Source organism: Chiloscyllium punctatum, chromosome 22 (genome assembly GCF_047496795.1).
Source record: "Chiloscyllium punctatum isolate Juve2018m chromosome 22, sChiPun1.3, whole genome shotgun sequence".
Taxonomy (NCBI): Eukaryota; Metazoa; Chordata; class Chondrichthyes; order Orectolobiformes; family Hemiscylliidae; genus Chiloscyllium; species Chiloscyllium punctatum.
Window position 1 is genome coordinate 42238135 of NC_092760.1, and position 15454 is coordinate 42253588.

General features: G+C 40.1%; 1 protein-coding gene across 2 annotated transcripts in view; it reads right to left on the minus strand.

Moving 5' to 3' along the window:
• The window catches only part of LOC140493579 (glycogen [starch] synthase, muscle-like), an 84214-nt gene that overhangs the window by 18626 nt on the left and 50134 nt on the right, over positions 1-15454 (minus strand). For both annotated transcript variants that reach the window (XM_072592158.1, XM_072592157.1), the window contains exons 8-10: positions 11300-11406; positions 2123-2182; positions 71-149 (exon numbers count right to left, since the gene is read on the minus strand). In XM_072592158.1, the coding sequence (XP_072448259.1) occupies positions 71-149; positions 2123-2182; positions 11300-11406 (246 nt within the window). The remainder of the gene's footprint in view (positions 1-70; positions 150-2122; positions 2183-11299; positions 11407-15454) is intronic.

Here is a 15454-nt window from a genome sequence, read left to right on the forward strand (position 1 = left end):
GTAAAACCTGACAATGGGGACTCCAGAAAAGAAACCTGAGATTTCCAGAATTTCTCTGTTAAATACTTACCTGAGTAGCATATATGGCTCTCTTCATCATAGTGAAGTCCTCCTGATCCAAAATTGAGTTTATATTGGGCATCTCCCCTCTGAAACCAAATAAAGTCTTTTTAAATACAGCATCAAAGCTACAGTTTTAACATTTCACCTTCCCACAATCATTTAACTTTCTTTCACATTTTTTTTTAAGTGCGTATTCAGGATATGACTACATGGACAATGAATCAGAAAAAAAAAATCTCCTCTTGCTGAGTAAAGAGGCATGCTGTCAGAGTTTTTCATTCTGCATTCATGAGGCTATGCAAGCATGCTATTTAAAAAAAATATTCACAGGAATGTGGGCACTTCTCACCATGCTAATATTTATTGCCCCTCCCTCACTGCCAGAGGGTAGTTAGAGCCATTTCTGTGGATTTGGAGTCAAATGTAGGGCAGGCAAAGATTTTTACAACATTTGACTATGGTTTTATAGTCATCATTAGACCCCAAATTCCAGATACTTTGTACTGAATTTAATTTCCATCTGCTATGGTGGGATTTGCACCCAAGTCCCCAGAACATTGTGGATCCCTGAATTAATAATTGAGCCATCACCTTCCCCTATAAAAATAGAAAAATTAAAAAATAAATAATTTATGCTAAACGAGAGAAAGATGATAGTTTGTCAAGTTGACCAGTTGGTTGAAGTATTGCCATGGGGAATGGATCAGGGAATAGTTGTCCCTCAAGCTTTCGTTTGATTAAGAAAGGCAAAACATACCACACACTCTGTTTCTTTATAGAGAACAGGGCCCTGCATTTGAATACACGCCACTTGCAAACATAAGCGAGCCACATTGTGAGCCTGACAGATCTTAAATTGGTTGTTAACTTAATTCTTTGCACACCTGGATTTTTCAGGCAATATTGTCCAATCATGTTAGCCACTAAGTTCTAAGCTTGATAAGCATGACTGATTGGCTGCAGTCAGTATTCTGCCTGTTACAAACAGCCAAAGGGGCGTGTTGCCTGTTATGATCCACCTGTCACTGGGATGTAAAGCCTACCAAACTAGGCATCACTCCAGTACTAACATTAATGTTCCATGTTACTCATTTGTGTGGTAGGTAGAACATTTTTGGTTGCTTTTTCTCCAGCAACATATTTTCTTCTATTTATTATCTACTGTCAGCACTTCAGGTCAAACATAGCATGGCATGGACACACAGTAAAGCTCCTAATTCTCCTCAAAACAATATGATATAACTTCATTTACTCCATCACTATTAAATTCATCATGTCCTACACTAATTAGTTTTATGACCCATTTGGGTAAATTTTGCTTGTTTCTTTGATTCTTTATTTTAATGCCATCGTTCTGAGCTTGTTTCAATGCCAGGTTCCAGAATGGACAGCCTTGGTTCATCATATATTGCAAACAATGCTACACTCCGGTTTACCCCCATGATACCTTCTTAATGATGGTTTTAAGCATTACTTGGGATACAACATTCCAGCACTAATCATTTTCAATGCAGAAAGTAAACTTATAATAATGCACACTTATATTTCACTTCATCGAATCTCAAAGAACCTCACACAATAAACAACCTTTTTCTCATGCTAAAGTCCTGTAAGAAAATACAGACAATATTCTGTGTTAGCAACATATCAGGTATAAAATCAATAATTTTCTCATTGCAATTGAGCTGGGGAGGAATATTGATCAGGACACTAGACTCACTGTTCTATTCTGAATAGTGTTTTGGAAACTTTAATATATGCCTGAACAAGAAGAGATTTTCCCACCAACAGACAGCAACTTCAATAATATTGCACTTTTTTTTCCTTCATTGGAGTGTTCAGACTCATGTTGAGCTTGAAAGTTACCAACTCAGGAGTCAGAAATTAACAGAACTGAGCGGATGCAGTATCGTGAAGAAAGGCAGAACTCCAAAGAGACAAAAATACTTAACATCAAGAAAATAACAAACAAGTGTCCAAATTGTTCAAACAATGTCTTGCAATGCAGCATTTGTTGTTATTAAATGACTGTGCTTGCATTGTCTGCAGAGGTACTTACTCCAAAAGAGACTCATAAAGCTTTTTGCCAAATTTTTCTTTGATCACATTGGCGGTGTCCCTGAGACAAAAATAAAATGAGAGTTCAGATAATAGGAATCTCTCTGTCACAATCTCATCTGAACCTGGAGACAGAATTTAATGATCTTCCTTTTTGCACCAGATGACATTTGATCATCAATAAGAAAGTACAGAAGGCTTTATTTAACTGAAATAAAATATTAACTTGCCGATAATAAAACTCCTTCTTTTGATTGACTCAAATTTACAACACCCACATTGGCTATGAACATGATAAAGGCTATTCAAAGTTAGCAGTTACAAGTTTTGAAGCTTATATCAATCATTGAAGTACCCTTTCCACTATATATCAAGTTTTGTACACGTCGCTCAGTGTTTGTAATATCCATTATACCTGCGCAAGGAATTGTGATAACTATTTTAATTTTTAAAATGACAGATTCTATTATACACAATGTTTGCTATTTCATGGCATGAGCATATCGCCCTATGATTGTGTAACCGGACAATGGATTACCACAAATCATTCAAAACATACTCTAAATTTGTTTTTATTTAAAAAGGATTCTCTCAGCAATTGAAACTCGTAATATCCAAAATAATGGTTGGTTTATTTAAAAAAAAAGTAATGCAGTTTACAATTACTTGATTATATTTACTCTCCTGAATTGTCTTGTTTCTCCTAATAAAGCTTTCATTTGAAGAATTTAGCTCCTTTTAACTGGTCTTGGACTTCATATTTTAAGTTGAAACAATGACATAATGAGCTGAAGTTGCAAACTATAATTAGCGTGTGTCTAGAAAACTCTCCCCAGTTTCTCAGAATGTATCAACACTCCTCATGCAATTAGTTTTCTAGATTCTATCCATTGAAGATAAGGAAAGTAGTGGGCAATTGAAAAGGGCAAAGGGCAACTTCTGAAATGACCAGAGTCAATAATACATATGCCATTAATATCTTCAAGCAGCTCTCATATCAAAGGGCACACTGAAGTACAGTCCCCAGGATCTCTGAGATGATAATTGCTTGCTTCACGTTCAATGACTGAAAATAAGAGGTCAAACCCTGATTGAGGCAGAAAACAAAAATCAGAAATCATGTTCGGCAAAAGGCAGATAGAGGCCATGCAGTGGCAGCTCTAGACACATCAGTGGAACTAGAAAGACTGATATATACTGGGGCTCTTACAAGAAATATTAAGAAAAGCTTTTGAAACTGGGTAAAAGATCCTCTTGTATTTTTGAGTCTGTATGAACAATGCCACCACAGATGACAAATACTGATACAGTCTATGCTGTTTCCATTGAGTTTCCAAGCACTCTATTGGAGACAGCAATGCAGACAGCTGTTCATTCATTGCTGTAAAAATTCAGTAGTTGTCTTCACCAGACCTTGACAAGTATTATGTACAGCCTTAAGTGACTTTCACAAATAATCTTGTTTAAATAGCAATCCCATTTATAAGCAGACCCCAGTGAGGTCTAATGAAAGGGAATAACAGTGCTTGTACTCCAGTCAGTGTCTATACTCCATCTTAGTCCTCAGACTTGTGTCAATTAGCCAAGCTAGAAAAATGTACATTCAAGCCCTAAAACAGCACACAAACCAGGCCAACACTGCAGCATAGTACTGGATGTAGGAAATGCCTTGTTTTGAATGATATTAAATGAAAACTCCACCTGCCCTCATAACAAATCTTATATTACCATTTGAAGAATAGTCAGCAAGTTCTTCTGGTGCCTTGACCAACATTTAATTCTTAATTTTAAAAATTAAGAACGGTTTAGTCATTCATTCATCACCTTACTGTTTATATGGCCTTTCATTAAATGAGCTTTCATACTTTGCTTTCAAATCAGCATTTCAGAAGTACTTCATTAGCAGGATATCCTGAGGAAATAAGGGGTGTTACATTTATGCAAATACTTTCCCTCACTGCTTTTGCTGTTAGATTCACCCAGTAAAAGCTAAAATTCAAGAACGCTAACCTATGTGCCAATGTGAAGAGGTGACACCCTCATGATATTATCACTGGACTATTAATCCAAAGACCCAGCTAATGTTCAAATCCAACTACGGCAAATGGTGGAACTTGAATTCAATAAATACAATCTGGAATTAAGAGTCTAATGATGAACATAAATCCATTGTTGATTACCAGGTTCACTTATGTCCTTTAGGGAAGGTAATTGCCATTCTTACCTGATCTGGCCTACATGTAAATCCAGAGCCACAGAATGTGGTTGACTCTTAACTGCCCTCTGGATGATTAGGGATGGGCAATAAATGCTGGTCTAGCCAGTGACACTCTCATCCTGGGAATGAATTGTTTTTAAAACTTGGCAAAGATGGTGCTTAGATGTTAGGGTGGAGCCCAGTTTAGAAACATTGCAAGTGGCATAAATTTTCTTTTTCAACCTCATGAAATGAGAAGAACATGTTAAAATGCATCCAAGAAGTAGTTTGAATCATTTGAGGTTCAACAATGCTAGGTAGGAAGACATAGTAGTAGGTCTGAAGTCCTTAATTACCAAACTCTGCGCATTCACATATATACAGAGTGAACCTAATTTGGATCTTATAACATTTCTTCTCACTCTGACTTCACATAATCTCTGATTACTTCCAATTCTGTTTCTATGCCTCTGCCAATTCTTGGTACATCTTGGTTATCCTCTTCACTGCTAGTTCCTGGTTCCCACATCTCTGCTAATTTGGTTCACAACCTCACAAACAGCACCAGCAAATCATCTGGCAAAGACATTGCTCCCAGCTCTATGAAAGTGCAACCCAATCAGCCTGGCCCCCAAGAATTGGTCCCAATATCCCAGCAATCAAAAGCTCTTTCTCCTGTACCACCTCTCCGGGCATCTGTTCATCTGTTCTATCCTGTACTGGGATGTGCACTGTACTGGGAGTGGTCTGGAGATTACTGTCTTTAAGGTCTTTCTTGCTTGTTTCCCTCCTAGCTCTCTAAACTAGGAGAGGTCACATCCCTCAATTCACCTGACCTCATTACCATCTGACCACTGGCTATTCATCCACCACCAACCTCCCCCCCCCCCCCCCCCCCCCACCCCACCTGCAGCTGCACAGTGACATTCCTGACTCTGGTACCAAGCACGTAAGATACCGACCTGGGATTACATTTGCTATTGCAGAAATACCTGTCTGATCCCCATTATTTCTTTTCCAAAATTCTCTCGAGTTCCTCAATACAGTTGAGTCACCCATCTTGCTGTAACTTGTCTACGACTGTACTCCTCAGTTGAGCCATTAACCCCATTAATATACAGAATGGCATACTAATTGGAGAATGAAATTCACTCAGGAGACTCCTTTGAATGACCAGATGACTCCTTGTTAACTGTCAGCCTCCCTTTCCCTTTCTGCTTGCATAGAATTAAAATTGTGGGTGACCACATCTATAAATGTGTTATCCCATTCTCTTGGATGTGCCACTGTGATGCCAATGGTTGCTCAGGTTCTAAAATCCTGAGCACAAGCTACTGCTGCTATCATATGAACATATTGTGAAGTTGCAAATCTACACATTTATTGAATGTGTCATGAAGGGGTATTGCATTCATGAACAGGCTATTTCACCCTCAGGGTGAGAGGAAAGGGACAAAGTGATTGTATCCTTATAATCTGTTGTGCATTTTGTCTAAATGTTGTCAATTATATGTCACAAAAATACCAGCCAGATGTCACTAGTTACCTTCATAAATTTAGTAAACAAAATAAACCAGCATCACCTATCAATTCACAGAACAAATCACTCTCAAAGTGTATTGACTAGTATTAAGCAAACAAATGAGTCAGGCATTTCAACTAGGATCATTTAGCAAACAACGATAAGTTGATTGAACCTTTTGGTTGTATTGGTTCAGGAAAGATTCCCTATTGTCAAAATTGTCAAACGATATTTAACAAGACAAACAGGTTCTTGGTTTAATATTCTGTTCAAAGGATACTCACTTCAGACTCAGACTAGGTTATTCATTTACTTTGGGCACTCAAACATTTATTTCCAAACTACATGCTACAAAATTGAACTGAAACATATTTCATCAGATCAAAATACAGACATTCACCTGGATCCTTTAACTGTTGCTTATGAAAAGGAGCTTGACGTTCTTAAGCAGATGAATTTTGTAAGTATATAGTCAGAACAGAAATCTAAGCATGTATACCTATGAATCATAATTAAAAGACCATGGTAATCATCTCAGACATCCCCTATGTGGACAGAACCATAGACCTCTTGTATAATGGGATTCTTAATCTAATCCCGCCTCGGGTAACTGTCTGTGTGGAGTTTGCACATTCTCCCCGTGTCTGCGTGGGTTTCCTCCGGGTGCTCCAGTTTCCTCCCACAGTCTATAGATGCGCAGGTTAGGTGAATTAGCCATGCTAAATTGCCCGTAGTGTTAGGTGAAGGGGTAAATGTAGTGGAATGGGTCTGGGTGGGTTGCTCTTCGGAGGGTTGGTGTGGACTTGTTGGGCTGAAGGGCCTGTTTCCACACTGTAAGTAATCTAATCTATGTAACAATGGCAGGAACCTGCCTTCTAAACTTTTTAACAGAACTGTGGTTATCTCTTATTGCCGCTTTTCTCCAAGCCCAAAACTAGATGTTTCAGGGTGAGGGGGTGCAGAAGTCAGGTGAGGCAGGGTTAAATATATTTAAATCTAAATAACATCAATAAAAGTAGATAAAAACCAAAAGAAGTAATATCTAACCCTAATCGATCCTGAACTTCCATACTTCTGTCTCACCTAATTTAATAATAATAAATAATATTGGGAGCACTTGAATCTTTTGTCAGCACTTTTTTTTAAAAAACAATTTGATTTTTTTTTAGAATTTATTTTCAGCCATTTAAGTTTTCCTTTTTGTCCTTCTGGTTTGACTTACCTTGAAGTAATTGAAGTCCATGTTTTATGAGGTTGGAGAGAAGTGGAACAAATGGGCTTCAATTTTAAGGAACTCTACTGGGGCTAAGTTTCATTCTCTTTGTCTCTGATTGGCAGTGATACTGCGTCAAATGGAGATTGGGAAATTAGCTTCCTATTGGTCCCAGCACTTCTTGGGGTCATCATTCAGATTATCTGAAAATGTGTTCTCAAAACCAGCTGTGCCAAAGTGAAGGTATTATATATTCCATTGTTTTATTTTATTAACTCTGTCATAAGGTGACAGAAATACAAGCTAAACGGACAAAAGGCATGATAGTACAACATAAACATGAAGAAGGATGGAAATTGGACAAGCAAAGAAATAAAATCTGGGTCTTGAGAGGATGTGAATCTGAAAACTTTGTCACTGTCAACAGCTGCTGTCCAAAAAACGAAGTTAAATGAGACAAAGTGAGGGGACAGGTCCTAGTATGAATAATGGAATTCATTGTTGAGTCCAGAAGGCTGTGAAGTGCTTAACTCAAAGGTGTTATGGACCAGACCAGACCCTCTCAGAACATTTCAGGAAGGTAGCCCAGACTCTAACTTTTCTCGTTGATTTAGGCAGATAAAAGGTGGATAGTCCAGGAGTGATGCAGCTGGTTAAGCCACTTGGCTTCAATTAATACAAAATTTAATTACACACCATCGAATGAAACACAAGCAAAAGAAAACAGAATTTAGATTAACACTTATTTGAAAACCTAACAGACATGCAACTTAACAAAGAAGCTGTTCTAATTTCCTGCAACATCTCCATTCACCCTTTGTGAAAAGAAAGTAAATTCAAACACAGGTTCTTACAGGAGAGATGTCAGAGGGAAGGAGAGAGAGAGAGGATCAGACTGGGATCATTTTCTGAAGCATGGAACCTCTTTCCATTGTAGCTGCTTCTCTGTCCCCATCAGTTTCTAAACCAAAACTAAACTATAAAACTGAACTGAACTGGGAGAACTGGTACAAGTGTTTAAAAAAAACTTAATGGCCTCCCCTGATTGTTGACTTAGGCAGAGCCTGGTGGCCATGTTGATACCTCTGCCTTTTACAACCCCTTTTGAAAAAAAAGGACAACATAACCTTGATAAAGGTGCAGCATCATCACAAAGGTAAACTGCTGTTTGTCAAACCTACATTGAGCTTCACTGGAGTGACACAGGAGACCAAGAACAGAAAAGCCAGATTAAGAGTGCAGTGGAAATTTAATAAAAGTGACATGAAGTCAACTGAATGGTGTTATTCTTCAAAGTGTTCACGCAATCTGTCCTTGGACTCCCCACAATAGAGATGGTCACACTGATGAGCAGCAAACACAATATACTTAAAAGAAGTGTACTTTTATCACAAGTAATTTCATATAGAAGGATGTTTGGAACTTTAAATGGTAAGAAGAAAGGAGATAAAAGGAACATGCCATGTTTCAGGATTGCATAAAAAGGCAAAGAGATTCAAAAGTTTAATGAGTTCAGTGAATTCAGGCAAGTCAGTGGACTAAGACACAATATGCAAAATTGTAGCATTTTAACAAATCTCAAACACACTTTTTTTGTCCAGAGATATCTGTCTATGTTTTGCTACTGAAAACAGTCCTAACATCCCTGTACCAGTCAACTCCCTCCCTCTACAGAATGAGCCTCCTAACAAAACCAAAATCCTTTTTGGGATTCAACAAAAACAACAAAGTTACCTGAGTCAGCATGGAGAACCACAGGCAGCATAAAGCCCATCCCCACTATTGTTCAGAATCAACAACAAAACATAGGTTTTAATACTTCATGTAATTCAAATACCAGACTATCTGATTCAGAAACAAGAAATACACCTATAAATCATGAATACAAATGAGGGATAACGTACATTGTGACAGAAAACAATGCTTCTTTGTTCCAATGCCCACAAGCAGGTGCTAAAACTCTCACTCATCTTAATGTAGTTACTCTGAATGAAGGTGCTTGTTAAATAAGAACAATGAGATCTTTCATACAAAAAAGCCTAAAACACATTTGTGTTGCAAATGTAGTCAGAACATGAAATACTTGAGCTTTTCAAGACCAACTGAAAGAGAACAGCAAGAAATTTGAGGTACAGAAAGTAGAGGAGGGAAGTTATCAGCATGTTATTGATGTATTGCAAACTGTGCATTTTTTTTGTAAGGCCATGCATGAGGTGGTATTGTTCACCAGCCTTCATAAATACTCTAGTTGACATTGCAGCTGTTTGTATGAAAACTGCCATTCAAATTAGAGAAGAACAACCTAAAGCTGAAAAAGTGCAAAAGGTCATAGACTTTGATGCAGTTTTTTGTTTAAATGAATACAGATCTTTAAATACTAGTCAAATCTGGCTTCTTCAGCAAGTTGAGATAAAGGGATCACTAGCTCTAGTCGAGTACGATAGCCAACAGGAAGAGAAATTATGTTACTTTTTAAAATCAAATCTTAGCAAAATTTCTTGTAAATTAAATACACAACAAGAAAGTTTTATAGCAATCCACACATATGAAAGCTATCTTAGTGATTTGCATTTTGGAAGAGAAATAAAAAAAAGGATACAGAGTGGAGTGGAAATGGAGATGCATTGGAAGGAATCAATGGCTCAGTCTATGAGAAGAGTTTTAATAGGATTTGTTAAAGCTGTTTGAGATTTGACAAGGTAAAGGCGTACTAACTGTAGGAGAACAGAGTTGTTGAACAACCAGTGATGGAACAAAGAGTGTGTGGAGAAATGTGGAGAAATATGTGATGTTTGAGGACTGGAGACACGGGGGAGACAAAGTGGTAGGTGATGATCAAGCTAGTTGGATTGAGGTCTTGAAGGTGTTTGAAACTAAAAATGCAATTTGAAATTAACTTTCTGAGGCAGAGAAACTGAGTAAAACCTTCAAAGTTCAGGAATATTTGGACTCGGGGGCAAAATGTAGGTTAACATGTAAGCTGCAGCATTTTGTTTAATTAAGGTATACGATGTGCTGAGATAAGGCAGCCAGTTAAGAAAATGGGGAGGTAGAGTGCTGATGAGTGGAAAAAAGGAGTTGGGTAACCATTAGAAGGTAACTGCAAAGGGAAGCACTGGCAGTTCTGACGATGCAATGATTCAGTGCCCCATGTCACATTCAGAAGGTAGAGGTACATTACTGAGAGAGTCAAGAAAGGACAAAGAGGAAATGCTAGCAAATCCAGACGTGCCAAGTCCCCAACCTTTTTATTTCAATGCTACCCACTAATCATCTTCCTATGATTTCAGTGACAGTTAATTTTGTTAGGACACAGGGTCTAAAGTAGCAGAACCTTTCTAGGTTGATTTCCTGCATGATTTCCGGAGCACCCGGAGGAAACCCACGCAGACACGGGGAGAATGTGCAAACTCCACACAGAGAGTCGCCTGAGGCGGGAATTGAACCCGGGTCTCTGGCGCTGTGAGGCAGCAGTGCTAACCACTGTGCCACCGTGTCGCCCACTGATTGCCTCACTTTTTGAAAACTCGGGGCGACTCAGAAATTGTGATGGGTTCTCTGTTGTTTCCTTTAAGTGGTTGCTGCTCTCGACTGTCCAATTCCTGCCTGGAAAGTGAAATTGGCCCTGTTCCCTTCCTCCATAATGGACGGTAACCATGAGACCAGTGGCAAATGATTCCATCCATAGCGCGCACTGGAACACAACTTTCGGTTTTTATTAAGATGTTGGGGGTAAGTCTTGAGATTTCACAATAATGTTAATTTGGTGATGATAGCAAATAGGCAGCCCCTTTTTTTTAATCTGGCAGGGTTTGTTTTTGCGGATGGTAATGAAAAAGAAAATTGGGGGAAACCACAAGATAGGCTGCTGCCCTATCTTACACCATTACAAAATGAAGACCTCCCTTCAGTCTATTTTTGGAGTAAATCTGCTGTGAATCCAAATCAAAACATTCATAGGTCCAAATGGTTCCATAGTCATCCAATCAATTTCACTAACAGTGCTCTTCCTTCTCTTAAGATTACTAAAGATGAGCAGTTGGGTTTCACGTTCTCGTTCAGAGTTTGTTAGAATTTTCATCTTCAGATGACTAGGCTCCAATATCATTACAAATACAAGTTGTACTTGTATGTGTTACCCATAGGTTCTAATGTAATCTAGTACTCTTTTAAATCATCATTCAGTGACTTTTACACATAACTGCAACTCTTCTTGGGGACTACTTTCAGTGCGTGCTTTCCTTACCAAAGTTGTTTTCGTACTGCTTGCCCCTTAAGTGTTTCCACATTGAAGTTATTGGTCCTTGCAGGCATGATGAAAAATGCAACCACCGTTACTTCACTTCGGTTTGCCTGTTTCAGAGCAGAAACATTAAGTGAGGTCTTACTTTTCACGCTGAATGAACTGTTCAAAAGTAATAGTACATTAGTGAATGTTAACTTGCAGCTCTAACCTGCACATATTATTTTTCTTATTTCACAACATCCCATTGTCCTCAGTACACAGGGACAAATATAAAGTGCAAATAAATGGCATTAAGAATGCCCACAAGGGTAATATACTGGATTCTTGCTGGCATCTGTGGAGTTAAACTCCTGCAACGGACAGTCTTCAGAAAAAAAACTGAAGGTGCAGAAAAATGCAACTTCTGTCAATAAATAAATGAATTCTGCACTCGATGGAATTATTAATGACCTGGTTCATTTTCAAGTTGCAGGCTGCTTTAAGAGTGTAATGCTAACCTTGGCCGGCAGTCCTGTTGAGTGATGAATAAAAAGATTTCTTCATGTTTGTGAAACTGCTCTATTCCTTGCATTTTCAGCTTTTACTGCAAACGATGAGAGGGTTTGTTGGCCCATTAGAACATTGCTTCTAAGAGACCGACAAGATGATTCCTGTTGTAATGGCTTAATGGATGTTCCCCAGTGAAATGTTAGGATTATGTAGATCACTATACTCAGCCACAGAAGCCAAATGGCATATTTAATGAGAAAGGCAAAAGTGAAGACTACAGATGCTGTAAATCATTTTAGATTACAGTGGTGCTGGAAAAGCACAGCAGGTCAGGCCGCATCTGAGGGGCAGGAAAATCGACATTTCGGGCAAAAGCCCTTCATCAGGAAAGAGGCAGGGTACCTCCGGGTGGAGATATAAATGGGAGGGGGTGGGGCTGGTGTGAAGGTAGCCAAGAGATGGATGGAGGTAGGGATGAAGGCGATAGGTCAGAGGGTAGGGTGGAGCGGATAGGTGGGAAGGAAGATTGGCAGGTAGGACAGGTCATGAGGACGGTGCTGAACTGGAATTTTGGAACTGGGGTAAGGTGGAGGGAGGGGAAATGAGGAAACTGTGAAGTCCACATTGACGTCCTGGGGTTGAAGTGTTCCAAGGCGGAAAATGAGTGTTCTTCCTCCAGGCATCAGGTAGGGAGGAAGTGGTGGTGGAGGAGGCCCAGGACCTGCATGTCCTCAGCAGAGTGGGAGGAAGAGTTGAAATGTTTGGCCAAGGGGCAGTGGGATTGATTGGTGAGGGTGTCCTGGATATGTTCCCCACAGTGCTCTGCTAGGAGGCGTCCAGTCTCCCCAGTGTAAAGGAGACCGCATCGGGAGCAATGGATACAATAAGTGACATTGGTGGATGTGCAGGTGAAACTTTGATGGATGTGGAAGGCTCCTTTGGGGCCTTGGATGGTGGTGAGAGGGAGGTGTGGGCGCAGGTTTTACAGTTCCTGCGGTGGCAGGGGAAAGTGCCAGGAGGGGGCGGTGGGTTGTTGGGGGGCATGGACCTATCCTACCTGCCAACTTCCTTCCCGCTCCACGCTCCTCTCTGACCTATCACCTTCATCCCCACCTCCATCGACCTATTGTACTCTTGGCTACCTTCTCCCAAGCCCCACCCCCTCCCATTTATCTTTCCACCCCAGAGGTCCACTGCCTCATTCCTGATGAAGGGTTTTGCTGAAACATCGATTGTCCTGCTCCTCGGATGCTGCCTGACCTGTTGTGCATTTCCAGTGCCATTCTAACCTAGACCCATATTTAATGAGAATATCACGTATGCCATTTTTACAAACTGAAGTCTGCATTTCAGGACAAGTGATTCTGTTTCATTTTGGAGTCAATTTATTTTAGTCAGAAAAATAGTTCTGAGCACCTCTATGCTCGAGACAACTAAACAGTGAAAACCTGGGACCACAGGAGGTCCAAGCCAAGTCAGGGATTTATATGCATGATCTGGTAAACTATAGAAGACGCAGAAAAAAATTAAAACATCTACGATAATGCTGGCCTTTATATTTACAAATCTTAATTAAATATAATGGGCTAAAAGTTACACTTTACTCATGGAAGTATCAACCATTTATTCAGGACTATTAACAGCTCCAGGCACGATATTTTAGGAAGAATATATTGACCTTTCAGGGAGTGCAGTGTAAAGTTACCAGAATGATACCTAAACCCTTAACATTAAATTTGGAATGAAGATGCCACAATTTGGGGTCATATTCGTGAAACTTCAGTTTACTGGAGATTTTCTCACATTTTTATTAATATCACAAGACATTAGACAGGAACCTGACAGGGTAGTTGAAGAAACAGCTTTCACTGATTGACAAGTCTCCAGCAATTGTATATCGGTTAAAAATTAAAGCTAGGTTTTCATGGGTTTCACCTCTACAGTAAATAAATTCTACCTTTGGTGCAAAGAACTGATACTGGCAACAAAGGTTGGATGAAAGAAGCAGTTGTTTATTATATCTTGATGCAATCTGGAAGGTACATGAGTGCGCATTCTGTTTGGTATTCTATTGTGCTAGAAGAGCATCAATGTATATAGCAAAATGTAGTGAAAGATTCTCCAGGAATGGAAGCAATTGTTAAAAAAATCTGCTTGTCCATAGCTGTGCAGTCACAATAAAAGAAACCAAAAAGAGAGATGTTGATGATGCCAGTGCAGTGTGTGAAAACTTTTGATGCAAGGTAAAGCAACAGCATAACATGTTCTGGAGTTTATCAACTCTGCAGAAACATTGAAACTGACAGATAAGCGTTTTGCTAAGATAAAATAAAACTACAAAATGAAATGCAACATATCAAGTACTCCAGGAAGTTGAGATGGAAGGTTGGCCTGAAACCAAGAAGAACACATAGTTGCTGTAAAAGCATATTAGATATACAGAGATAAAGTGATCACTGAAGAGGATATCACGGACAAGGAACTAAAGTGACTACCTCTAAAGAGACGGGAAAAAGGCACGTTATACATGTAAGATGTTGTTAGCTGTTCATCTAGTGTCTCTAGTACCCCCACAGTACTATTTGGAAGGGAGATCCTGGACCTCTCCATCTCCAGCGACCGACTAACCACAGACATCTATGACAAGCCCACTGTCAGCCACAGCTACCTAGACAACCCTCCCTCCCACCCTACCTCCTGTAAAAACACCATACCTTATTCCCAATTCCTCCACCTCCACCGCATCTGTTCCCAGGATGACCAACTCCACCTTAGAAAATCCTAGATGGCCTCCTTCTCCAAAGATCACCATTTCCCCTCCCACATGGTTGATGATGCCCTCCAGTGCATCTCCTCCACTTCCCACACATTCAGCCTCAAACTCCACTCCTCCCAACACAACAAAGACAGAACTCTTCCCCCCCCCACCTCTTCCGAACCCCCCCCCCACCTCTCTGAACCACCCCCCCCCTCCCCCGCACCCCACCCCCCAATCCCTGGTCCTCACCTATCCTAGTCCCAAGCCTCCAACTTGGCACCACCCTCCTGACCTGTCCATTACCTTTTCCATCTATCCTCTCCAACCTATCACCTTCTTCCCCACCTTCATCTACCTATCACATTCCCAGCTACCTTCCCCCAACCCCACCCCCCTCCCATTTATCTCTCAGCCCTGGCCCACAAGCCTCATTCCCGATGAAGGACTTGTGCTGATCTCAATAACCAGCCCACCTTCCATATTATGGGATAAGCTCAAGATGGGGGACTGGATAGGTGATAGACCAGTTACCTCTTGAACAATTTTCTGTCCACCAATGCTAAAATCACATGAGGAATGGCGCATAATATCTGGTCTGATATTGATATCAATGCTATACTGCATGGTTAGCATAAAGATGGAGTACAAAGCAGAAGGATCTTTTGCTGCTTCAGGCACAGCAGACACTCAGTCAGGAATGCTGGACCAGTCACTAATCAATTGGAAGAATGCAACTAATATAGTATCAGTTTCTGGAGTTGAGGTTATGATCCAGCCAGGCTTGGGAGATTTACCCTGTTCTTCAAGGAGGTTTGCCTCCTCACCTTGTCCCACACTTTCAGAATCTATAGTCAAAAAGTGTGGTGCTGGAAAAGCACAGTTGGTCAGGCAGCATCAGAAGAGCAGGC